Source organism: Plecotus auritus (assembly GCF_963455305.1).
Source record: "Plecotus auritus genome assembly, chromosome: 6".
In the NCBI taxonomy this organism is placed as follows: Eukaryota; Metazoa; Chordata; class Mammalia; order Chiroptera; family Vespertilionidae; genus Plecotus; species Plecotus auritus.
The window spans coordinates 60,073,679-60,085,854 of record NC_137773.1 but is presented as its reverse complement, the minus strand read 5'-3'; the positions used below and the strand labels follow the sequence as shown (position 1 = coordinate 60,085,854).

Below are 12,176 nucleotides of genomic sequence, written 5' to 3'. Positions count from 1 at the left end.
TTTCATAGTTGAAGTAGTAAATGCTTGTAAGTGCTATTTGAATGCTGAAAGGTAGAAATATTTTATTTAGCAAATAAAATAAAGCCAGTCTGAGCTAGGCAGGTGATTTGCTTTCATCTTTGCTAACCAGGGGAATACTTATTGTTTGACTTGCTTAGAATGTTTCCCAAAGTTTGCTTATATAAAAGGCTGGGGCCCTGAAGTTCCTGGGGGTTTCTGACTGTGGAACTTGCCCTGGGCTGTGGAGGCTCCGGCAGCCTCTGGTGCTCCCTCTCACAGCCTCCACAGCCGCCCAGATTAGGGACTCATTTCAACCAGGGACTCGTGGTTGCCCTTGAAAGCCAGTCATTCAACAAGGAGGGTGAGGTCAGACAGACTGCCTCACGCTCAGAGAAAATTTTACACACATGCCCAGAGTGTGTGAAAACGCAGAACAATAGCATCATCATCATCAGTGGCCTGGTGCCTCATCTCCGCCTCCATCTAACAATCTCAGGTGAGTGAAAGATTCCTGCAATTCTGAAAACTCAAATAAGTACCCAGAATGGTCAAGAACACCAAGGCAGCCACCTGATCTCCACTTCAGATATCTGAAGCTGTCAATGAGGCAGCCAGAAACTACTGTTATTTTAATGGTGCCTTTTGCATTTAATAGTTACACACATCAACAGTGGTGGCAGATTACAGAGTGAGGCTTTGGAAAGTGTCTGCTTTTGGCTAATTAGGAGGCACCTAATTAGCATACATCTGCCCATTCGGGGTGAACCTGGAGACAGGAACTGATAAAGGCTGTTTCCCCACCAAGTGAGGCTGACACTGCAGGGCCCTGGCCACCTTCAGGAAAGGATTGTGGTTGCTGGGAAGTCAGAGGAATACAAATATTTATGGGAATGCTCAGCTAGAGCGGAAAGATTAGATGGCTGGAGGGCAGAAAATATATGTATGTGCATTAAAGAGCAGATGAATTGTAGCATTTGAAATGACGGGTGAAATCTTCCCCTTTCCACTCATTTTGCCCTCCACATAGAAGAAAAGGAAACAAAACAAACCCAGTGCAGTGAATATTATAGGCTCAGTGGGATGACAAGGAACATGCTGGAAGGTGCTGACAGCTGGGTTCGAATATAGAGACACTTTTGGATTCTAAATAAACTTGGAGCATGTAAAAAAGGAGGTGGGGTGAATCCTGGCTTCTGGGAGGCAAAGTGAAATGAAAGTCTGATTAGAAAGGTGTGAATTGTGTGCTGCATAAGGAAATCTCCCTTATTTAATCACTAGGGGCCCAGTGCACGAATTCGTGCACCTTGAAAGGAATTGTGGGTTGCGAGGTTGCGGTAGGCACAAGGGCAGGTTTCTGCCCATTCTCTGTGACCCCTCCCGGCCCCTCCCCCCATGGCCCCTGGTCCCCTGTCTACTGGCAGCCCTGCTCCCGCTGCCTCACTCCCATGCACTGAAGGTGCTGGCCCCGCTCGCACCCGCTGATAGCATGGAGCAATTGAAGCTGGCGCCAGCAGCGGGTGCTAGCGGGGCTGGCGCCATCAGCTGGTGCGAACGGCAGCTACTGCCCCGATCACCCCTCAGGAGCAGGGGGAGGTGGAGAAGCCCTTAGGGGGATCAGGCCGGCAGCCGCTGCTCACACCTGCTGATGGCGCTGAGTGATTGGGATTGGTGCTGGGCACCAGCAGCAGGTGTGAGCGGCGGCTCCAGTGCCGGCTGCAGGGGCGAGCGGGGCTGGCACTGGCAGCAGGTGTGAGCACCGGGCAGGACCTCGGTGTATAGGAGCAAAGAATTTTCAGTAACTACCAGAGGCTCGCCCCGATGACAGCGACTGGTGCCCCACTTTGGTCTGGCACCCCTGCTCATCTGCTCCATCATCCCGCCGTGGCCAACACCCACCGTGTTCAGCATACACCCCTGGTGGTCAGCACACATCATAGTGACCACTTATTTGGTTGTTCAGTTGTTTTGGTTGTTTTAGTTGTTCCGCCGTTCGGTCTATTTGCATAATAGCCTTTTATTATATAGGATTGCCTTGGTGGTTTTGCTTTATTTTACTTGTTTTCTGAATTTCTGATGAAATAAATGATATTTTTTATGAAGAATCCATCCTTCTGGTGTATATGCATGGGAATGGTATTCATCCAGTATTAATGGTAGTTATTTCAAGGTGCTAGAATTTGAAAAATCTCTATATTTTCCTCTATTACCTTAACTTTTTTTTTCTATAGCTTTATAATAGTTTAAAATTGGGGAATGTGATTTATCCGGTTTTGTTTTTTTCTTCTTAGGATTGCTTTGGCTATTAGAGTCTTTTGTGGTACCATACAAATTTCAGGATTTTTTGTTCTATTTCTGTGAAAAATGACATTCGGATTTTGATAAGGATTTCATTGACTCTGTAGATTCCTTTAGGTAACATGGACATTTTAACAATGTTAATTTTTCTAGTCCGTGAACACGGAATATCTTTCCATTTCCTTGTGTTTTCTTCCATTTCTTTCACAATTGTATTTCAGTTTTTAGTGTATAGGTCTTCCACATCCTTGGTTAAGCTTATTCCTAGGTATCTTTTTTTTTTTTTTTTTTTAGTTATGGTAAATGGGATGTTTTCCTCATTTCTCTTTCTGATAGTTTATTGTTAGTAGAGAGAAATGCAACAGATTTTTTCATATTGATTTTGTATCCTGCAAATTTATTACTTCTAATAGTTTTTTTATGGTCTTCAGGGTTATCCACATATAAAATCATGTCATCCACAAATAATGAGTTTCACTTCCTTCCCAATTTGGATCCCTTTTGTTTTTTCTTGCCTAATTGCTCTGGCAAGGACTTCCAGTACTATGTGAATAGAAATGGCAAGAGTGAGCATCCTTGTCTTGTTCCTGATCCTAGAGGGAAAGTGTTCAGTTGTTAGCTATTGTTTGTCATGTGGCATATATTGTGTTGTGGTACTTTCCTTCTGAACCCATTTTGAGAGTTTTGTCATAAATGGATGTTGTATCTTGTCAAGTGCTTTTCATATATCTATTGAGATTATCAAGATTGTTATCCTTCATTTTGTCATTTCCTTGTGTCTAAACAAAAATCAACAAAAACCTTTGTAGACAGTGTTACATGTCATGCATACAAATATTTTATGTCTTTTACCTCCTGATCGCCGGCCAGGTCTAGGGACCACACCCGTGCATAAATTTCATGCACCAGGCCTCTAGTTAGTTAATAAAATTATACAGATTTCAGGTGCACAGTTCTATAATACATCATCTGTATATTGTATTGTATGTTCATCACCCCAAGTCAAGTCTCCTTCCATCACCATTTATTCCCCCTTCCCTCTGGTAATCACTATACTGTTGTCTGTGTATATGAGTTGGCAAATGTCTTTTATTATTCAGTAGCTTGCCCCCTCGTTCTGTTGATGGCTTCCTCCTCTACACAAAAACTTTTTAGTTTATGTAGTCCCAGTTTATGTAGTCCCATTTATTTTTCTTTTCTTTTGTTTCCCTTGCCTGAGAAGACATACCTAAAAAAAAATATTGCTAAGAGTAATGTCAAAGGATTTACTGCCTATGTTTTCCTCCAGGAGCTCCATGGTCTCATGTCTTACACCCAAGTCCCAGTCCATTCTGAGTTCATTCCTGTATATAGAGTAAGAATGGGTCCAGCCTCACTTTCCTGCAAATATCTGTCCAGCTTTCTCAACACACCATCCACCTAAGAGACTGTCTTTACCCCTCTATACACCCCTGCCTTCCGTTAGAGTTCAGTTGATGATATAGATATGTGCTTACCTCTGGGCTCTCCACTCTTCCCCATCAATCCACACATCTGTCCCCATACCAGCACCACACTGCCTTGACCACCATAGCCCTAAAGTCAGGTAACGTGATACCTCCAACTTTGTTCTTTCTCAAGATTGCTTTGTCTCTTTGGAGGCTATTGTGTGGACGTTGACCCCATGGAGAAGTTGCTTTAGCAGGGTTCTGGTACCAGCCAGGCCTGCCTTTCAAGTGTGTCATTTGTGGAGCCGGTTGGGTGGTGCTCTCATGTGGTCTGAAGTCAACCACTGGGTGTGTTGGCTCTGGTGCAGGCCAGGGTCAGCCAATGCTTCTGCCAGGCTTGGGGCTACAAAGTGACCTGTGGTTGGCCGCTTGTGCTGGGCTTGGACGCTCTGCTGCAACCCAGCCTGGCTGCCCCTGTGCTGGGCTTGAGCCCTTTGGTGGGCACCACCGTGTGTGCTGAGGCCAGCCACCACTTGTGTTGGGCATGTGTCTGCTTAGTTGAGGCTGTGTTCCAAGCCAAGACTGGCCGTGGCCTATACCAGGCTTGGGGCCACCTGACAGGAGTTACAGTGCAGGTTGAGACTGGTCGTCACTTGTGCCAGGCTTGGAGGCACTTAGCAAGAGGTACAGAGTATGCCAGGCTGGCTTCTGCTTGTTTGGGGTTTGTGGACCTTTGAGATATTTTAGGAAAGTCCATAGCATGAGCTAAGGCAGGCCACTTGTGTGGAGGAACCACTAGAAGTGGCTCAGGTCGGGCAAGCAAGTTGGGTGGGAAGGACATAACACCAGGGCAGGGTGAAATGGTGTTAGCCAGTTTGATGGAGAGCTCAGATTTGGCACCCACCTGTACCAGGCTGGCAGGATGGGAGAAGAGCTCCACAGAGGAGCAGCAGCTTCTGCCAGCACGTCTGTCTCCAGAGAGAGCTGCCGCCAGCCCTGAAGCCAATCAGTTTAACTCCTCACCCTATATCCCTGGTGCTTTTCAAGCTGCTGCCGCTGTGCTGAAGCCCAGAGCAAGTGAGTTTGGAAGCAAATGAGTCTGTGCGTGGATCCTCAAAAGAGGAATGCTGGGTCTCCAGCAGCCCTCCGTCTCACTCCCATGCAATCCCTGTTGGTTTTTCACATATAAAAAATATTGTGGGGACTTCTCTTCCCAGTACTGGTGCCCTGGGCCAGTGGTCGGCAAACTGCGGCTCACGGGCCACATGCAGCTGTTTGGCCCCTTGAGTGTGGCTCTTCCACAAAATACCACAGCCTGTGCGAGTCTATTTTGAAGAAGTGGCGTTAGAAGAAGTTTAAAAAATTTGGCTCTCAAAAGAAATTTCAATCAGCTGTACTGTTGACATTTGGCTCTGTTGACTAATGAGTTTGCCGACCACTGCCCTGAGCTGAGACCCCTTGCTCCTCAGGGGGGCCTCTGTAGCAGAGATAATCTTCCTGATTTTTAATCTCAACACCATGGATATGGGGACCTGCCCATTCCACCTCTCCACCACTCCTACCATTTTCAATGCAGCCTCTCTACAGGACTTTTTTGTAGCTTGTCCTCAGGTGGTTTTCAGTGATAATTGTTCTAGAATTTAGTTGTAATTTTGATGTGAGTGTGGGAGAAGGCAAGCACAGCTGTTACCTATCTGCCTCTTGACCCAAGTCCTATGGGCTAATTACTGACCAGCTATTTTTCTGGGAGGATGGTTCGTCCTTGGCCCAAGTGGTCTTGGGTGTGGTCAATGCTAACTGCAGGCCAAGATTAAGGAGGTGCCACATGAGACACATGGGACACCACCCCTTCCAGCTCTCACTAGAAAAATGAGAGGAATGAGGAAAACTGCCCCCCGGAAATGCCTTTTAAAAAATATTTTCCTTTTTCCAACTTTGATAAGTAGAAAAATACAAACATTAACTATTGATCATCCTAGCCAGATTTGGGGCCAGGTCCCTGTGGATTATGATTTCTGTTTTTAGTTATTTTTCATTTTGTATCTTCATTATGGGGCCACTTTCTTGCTCCCCTAAAATTATGTTTCTGAGCAGGCTGGGTTTTCTGAACCTCATCTAAGAGCAGTGGTTAACTCTTGCCTCCTGTGAAGCCCCATCCTTCACCACACTGATTTCAGTTAATTCAATGGACAGGAGACAGCTGGGCCTGGCCCTCCTGCTCCTGTCAGCAGGAGCCTGTGCGTAACCATCTCACACCTCCTCTAACCCCTCCCTGCTGGTGGCTGAGTCAGCTGCTGGGGAGTACCTGTCTCTGCAGTGCGGCCTCCTGCTCTGCTTCGAGGGAGCAGCTCAGCATGGGGAGACTCCAGGAGTGTCTGCATCCGCCACAAAGCAGCTTCCTCCCAGATGTGTCAGGAGAGGCAGGTCACCGTGTGGGCCATGCCCGCAGCTGGGAATTCATTGCATCTGCTTGCTGACTTCTCTCCCCGCTTCTGGCCTGCAGGTGTTTGAGGAACTATGGAGGAGTGGAGGGAAGACTCCAGCACAGATTGTTTCAGAAAAGGGGCTTGAACTGATGCAGGATCAAGAGGCCCTGGAACAGCTCTGCCAGGCCACGATTGAGAAACATCCTCAAGTGGTAATTACCACCCACAGGGTGAGGAGGATCTGTACGTGCAGCTGGAGGGAGGGGCCAGCCTGAGGACACGGCCAAGAGCCTGTCCACAGCTCCCTGTAACAGCAGCCCAGAGGCGCTTCCTAATAGTGGCTGGTCCAGTTCACCAGTAATTCCCTAAGTATTTATGTCAGTTTTCAGCTCAAGGGATGAGCTAAGGGGATGAGTAAGGTCAAGGGATGAAAGCAGGTGAATATTAGAAAAATACAGCTTTTCTCAGGGAAAAGGAAGATCCACCCCGCAGTTTAATTTCATGGCGTTTCAGTTGGAAGGGTAGATCTCAGACTCACTACCCAAGTTTTGACCTCCTGGGCACATGGCCCTCCCAGGCATGTGGCTTCTGAACATGCTTTGTCTGCCCTGCTTAATGAGGAGGTCCTCAGTAATACACCAGCAGGGGTGGCTGCAGAGGGGGAAGACGCTAGGAAAACACGTTAGCTTCATGCCATTAACAGGTGGGAAGAAAATATTTGTAAATTATGGAGGAAATCCTTAACAGGAACATAGCTGAAAACCAAGTCATTTTGTGTTCTGAGTATGTAACAAAATAGAAAAGCTACAATGAGTAGCATCCCTCCCTCCCCAAGTCTAATCATATTGTCTAGAGATATTTTTCAGCGGGGGGGGGGGGGGGGGGAGGGGGGGAAATGACTAGTACCTCTTTCAGAATAACAGCCACCTACCCATCAGCTTGCCAGGGACACTCAGCTCTGGAAAGTGCTCTTGACAAGGAAATGAGCTTGCACTGGGTCTTGGGAACCTCTCTCCTCCTGCCTTAGCCGTAGTGACCTAAAAGTTACACTTTTAGTTTTAGACTCATTCCACAGCACTGAGTGCAGATACTCACAGGCGTTATTGCCCATCCAGGCCTGCAGAGCAGGAGGGTGGAGCCGGTGGCCCTGGCACCACGGTGCAGTACCCCCTCCCCCCCCCTTCACATGCTCAGGGAGAGTCGCCATTCCGTGGCTTTGTTTTCTAGTAAACAGGAGTTTAAACCTTCCAGGGAGAAGGAGACCTGCATGTCAGTGCCTGCTGACCTCCACTGGAGGCCCAGAGAGGCGCCTCGCCCTGGTCAGTATGATGCAGCACAGTCCTCTGTCCCTTCCAGTTGGGTGACAGAGTGGCAGGATCTCTGACAGGAGCCTAGAAAACGCCTCAGATCTTCATACACCCCCTTCCTTCTCTCATCAAAAAGAAGCAATTTAAATTTCAGTAAATATAAACCTTAATTTAAGATGTTTAGGTATGAGTCTATATTTTCTCCTCTAAAACAATTTCTGTCTTGAAAGGTAATGGATCTGAAGAAGGGAAACCCCAGAGCTATAAATAAACTGATTGGCTTGGTCCGAAAAGCGACTCTCAGTCGAGCAGACCCGACTGTGATAAAGGAGATGCTGGAGAAGCAGCTGTCGTCATGAGATATTTCAGTCCCTCGGCCTGAGGGAGATAGTGGAGCCACGACACAGAACCAGAGCCTTGGAACCTAAAGTCCGCGAGTGAGCTCGACGCGCTGGCAATCCCTGGGCCTCGGGTGCCACCTCCACAGACCAGCAGCCTCACCTGTTTACATCATTGACATCAAAACGGCTCCATCATAGCTGCAAAGGTGGTTAAGAGCTAGCACATTCTAGTGCTTAATAATTCTGAGCTTAATGAAACATGCTGTTTCTGATACTGTTACCTTCCTAAGAAAAAGTTCATTACGCAGTTCTCTCAGCAAATATTTCTGAGCACATCCTAAGGGCCAGCAGTGATTGAAAGAGACCAGAATCTGGGTAAAGTATTTTAGACCTAAAAAGAGGTTAATAAGAGGAAAGGGGAAAACAGCAAGATAAATCCATTGACAGTGTAGACAGTGTGTTTAGATTGGTCTCGTGAGGGCAGGGAAGGAGAATGTTAGTCACCCATTCACTGAGTAGAAGTGGTGCCCGTTCAACGCCCTAGAAGGCCATGCTCTGAGAATAAATGGATTTTTTCTTTTTTGGTAAAATAAACAACAGAAGTTTTCAAATAAATTTAATGAATAAAATATGTACTGAAATATCACATTAAAAATTAACATACTCTTTAAAGATTGCGCAGTTTACAATTCCCCTGCCCCCCTCAGGCCAAAAGAGATAAAAAGAGAAATAATAAGTTGTAACATTAAATTGATCTGTTTTGCCTGGAAAGAATAAGATTATAAACTGGCAAATCAAAATTTTGACCTTTAATGGTAATTGTGGTGCCGTTAACAGTATCTCTGTGAAGTCAGGTGACTTTGCCGCTGTTCTCGTGACAGTAACACTCTTTCTGTCCATCGCACTGGGACGCCCCTTTGTCCATTTTATGCCTTTTTACCTCTGACTCACAGTGCTTAAAGACCAGTTTTGTAAGTGGTGGTTTTTAAAAGCACATGTCAAATTGTGACATAAATGGGAGAGGAAACATTTTGGAAGCCCTACTTTTACCCTGAATTCTTTAGCCTACAGAGAAAAGTATAAACATCTCCGGCATGAACGGTGCTCCCATAGTGGCTGGAGAAAAGTGGACCTTCCCCCATCACCAGTTTAGCAGGGAATGGTTGCAGACGCAGGACTTCCTAACTAGGTAATGAGGGAAGCGACCCTCTGGCTGATTTAAAATTAGAATATGTTTTACCACCCAGGAAGCCATGTGTCCCACATTCTGTCCCAATACTGACTACCACTGGGCCTATAAGTAAAGTATTCTCATTGAACCTCTTTTCAAGAGAGAAAGGCAAGTCCATTCTCTCTCTCCCCACAAGTCTCAGAATTAATGCCAAACAGGCAAGGGCATTGTGAGGTTGGAATCTGGCAGGATCATTATTTTGCAAAGCCTGGCTTCTTAGTCATCAAACTTGACAGAATGCACTGGAGGAGCTTTTCAGACCATTGGAAATCAAGGGCTGGTTTAAACTGTTATGTCAAGTGTACACTGTATTATGGACTGAGCATTCTCAGAGAAACATGCCGTCGTCAGCTCGCTCGAGCTTCACCAAGCTGACTGGTCCTGAAATCCCACTGCTGAAATCCTAAAAATCAGACTGTTATGTGGTTATAACTGCTTATGAGAAAAAGGAAAATCAAACCACAACTCAGATACCTTACTTCCTGTGTAAGATACCTTACAGGAACCGGACTAGATATTCCGAAGATACGCTCACATAGTACCCTAAGAAATCTGGCTCTGCTCCTAATAGGCCTCAGTGAAATACAGTTTTAAATACAATACTACTTTGCAAGAGTATGATTTAGTCTGTTTGTTTGCTATTTAGGGGCAAATCTCATTAAAATGTATGAGTTGGTGCCACAGGTGAAGCCATTACCATCTGTCATTAGAATCCACACACCTGTAAGCTGGGAGGGGAATGTGCTAGAAAACAGGCTGTCCCCCAGGTCAGCCTGGCCAGGTGCAGGCCATGTGTTGTGTTGCTGGAGGAGGTTGCTTGGTTGGTTGTGGTGGGAGGGGAGGAATGTCAGCCTCAGGACTCTCACCATGCTCCCCGGCACAGAATAAGTACTTAGTAAAAGTTCATTCATTTATAAAACGAAATAAATTTTTTGTGGGGCACCTTTGTATGAGAAGTTGGTGCCCACTTACTCGGCTTATAAACTCTGGATCTCTTCGTCTAGGAAGGAGTTTCCTGACTGCAGTCCTGTGTATCAAGGTGAACTGTTCCTACCTGTCAAGGTGTAAGCAGCCCAGGAAAAACCACATTGATCATTATTTATGCCAAGTTAAGGATGCATTACCTGAGCTTCATACACCACCCATCTTTTTTGTAATTATTGCTAATCTTTACAATAAGAAGATTGTAAGAAGGCCATGAAATTTTTTGAAAGTAACACATCCTCCTGGGGCTTTGAGTTAGCTGGTTAATTCAATATACAGGTTATGGCCACCACCCACAATTTGTTGTATTTTTCATTTCTGTTGCATTTAGCTGCATCATTTCAAGGATTCTGCAAGGTGACTGTTTGGGAAAAAAACACTAAATCTCTGAAAGGCCATGTTACACATTACAGAAGCAGTGTGGAAACGGCCGCCATGCTTCTTCAGCAGATTGGAGACAAATGCACTCGGGGATTGTTTAAGAAGACAGCTGACCCCCGATTGTGAGATGCAAAGCATCTGACTGAAATCCAATCTCACTGCCTGCCTTCGTCAAACAACTTAGCAGAAATCAATTAAGTAACATCGTCAGTACCAAATTCCCTCTTTTAAAATGTCTCCAGGGCAAAAAGGGGCTAGTTATAGGTGGGCCTTGTGTAGACTTGTGCCAGTGAAAAGTCCGCTGATGCGCTAAGCAGCACAGACTTCTGCAGTCTCAGCTCCACAAAATTTATAATCTGGCCTAAGAGCTTCCATCACTCTTGCCAGGCTCTGCAATGACATAGGAAACCTAAGTGCCCCCGAAGGCGCCTGTAGGTCATACCGAACTCGTGCTGGCAGAACCTGCGAGGGCAGCCTTGCTACTTGTGTGAGTGACAGCGAGTTAGGTCAGCTCACATGTAAAACAGGAACAAAACTCACAATGACCCAACGGGACAGTAAGGGTCAGTCCCCACCTAAAATCACTATTCATTTCAGATCCCAAGTGCAGAGGCCGAAGAACTGAAGGCTTCCTCCCGCCGCGTGCCTGTGTTTTCCCTACAGGACCTCACCGAAAATCTTTCACTAAAACCCGCTTATCCAGTTAATGAGCTGCCTGGATAATCTGTCTTCAGAACAAGTAATGGCCCAATAAATGCTGGGATGTGGAGAGGATTTACTGAGGCAAAATTATCCTGAAAACAAGGCTTCTTCTTCCAGGCGCTCTTTCTTAAAAAAGCATTAGGTTTATGATGGTCATCCAAATAAAAAAAAAATGAAAAGTCTACTCCATTCTCTTTAAATATTTCCTCAGTGATGTGATTTAAGGATGGAGTGTAAACTGGCTTGACAGTGTTCTGTTTTAAGCTGTTATTTGGTGGGGAATTCGTGTTGTGTGATTTATAGAATGATGGCAGCAGCAGGAAGGGGCCTGAGAATATCTACTTAGCGACTTAAAGCTGATGTGGCATCAGCGACCAGAGGACCGCTGTTTCCAGGAAGAGCCAGTACTGCAAAGCCAGCTGAGATTTGCAGCAAGCCACGAATTACACTGGGTTGGGCCAAGGACTGGAAGTGGCACATTCAATAATAGCCTTCCTACAGTAAGCTGTTTCATAAAAATAGCAAGCATGCCTGCCAGTTCAGTAAACACAGGGCAGGTAATTAGCAATTAAATTGAACTGCCCTTAAATGAGAACTGGAGGGGATGCTGTGGACATTTAACATCACACCAGTGGCATTCCTCACCCCTGCTGGGGCAGCCCTTCCCTCATGAAAGCAACCTAGACACACTGATCCGATTCAGAATGTATCGCAAACCCCTACACAGGTCTGGAAACCAACCCACACACCACTGCAACCAAGCTGATGCAGAGACCTCCGAAACCACTCACAGTCGGGCACCATGGGCTGCCCCGATGGGACAGGCAACTGAGCACACACCCTGCTTCCAGATTCTGTTCCTAATGGGACGCCCTCCTGGCAACCACGTTACCACAGTGAAAGCCACTTGCTCTGGAAGAGGTGTCCTGAAGGCCCTAGACGAACTGAACACATCCTCTCTCCAGGTGACAGACGCAGTGCCAACCCCAAAACAGCAAAGCATTTTCCAAAGCACAGGGTGGGCAAAAGTGGGTTTACAGTTGTGAGTACATGAAACAGAGTTTATTCTTCAGCTATTAATT

General features: G+C 46.1%; 1 protein-coding gene across 4 annotated transcripts in view; it reads left to right on the top strand.

Annotated features, from left to right (window-relative positions):
* Positions 1 to 10,303, top strand: part of GATB (glutamyl-tRNA amidotransferase subunit B) — an 80,348-nt gene extending 70,045 nt beyond the window's left edge. For 2 of the 4 annotated variants that reach the window (XM_080676530.1, XM_080676529.1), the window contains 2 exons: positions 6,226 to 6,360; positions 7,686 to 10,303. In XM_080676530.1, the coding sequence (XP_080532656.1) occupies positions 6,226 to 6,360; positions 7,686 to 7,814 (264 nt within the window). In that variant the 3' untranslated portion in view covers positions 7,815 to 10,303. The remainder of the gene's footprint in view (positions 1 to 6,225; positions 6,361 to 7,685) is intronic. The other 2 variants (XM_080676531.1, XM_080676532.1) reach the window with 1 other exon arrangement.
* The last annotated feature ends 1,873 nt before the right edge of the window (positions 10,304 to 12,176 follow it).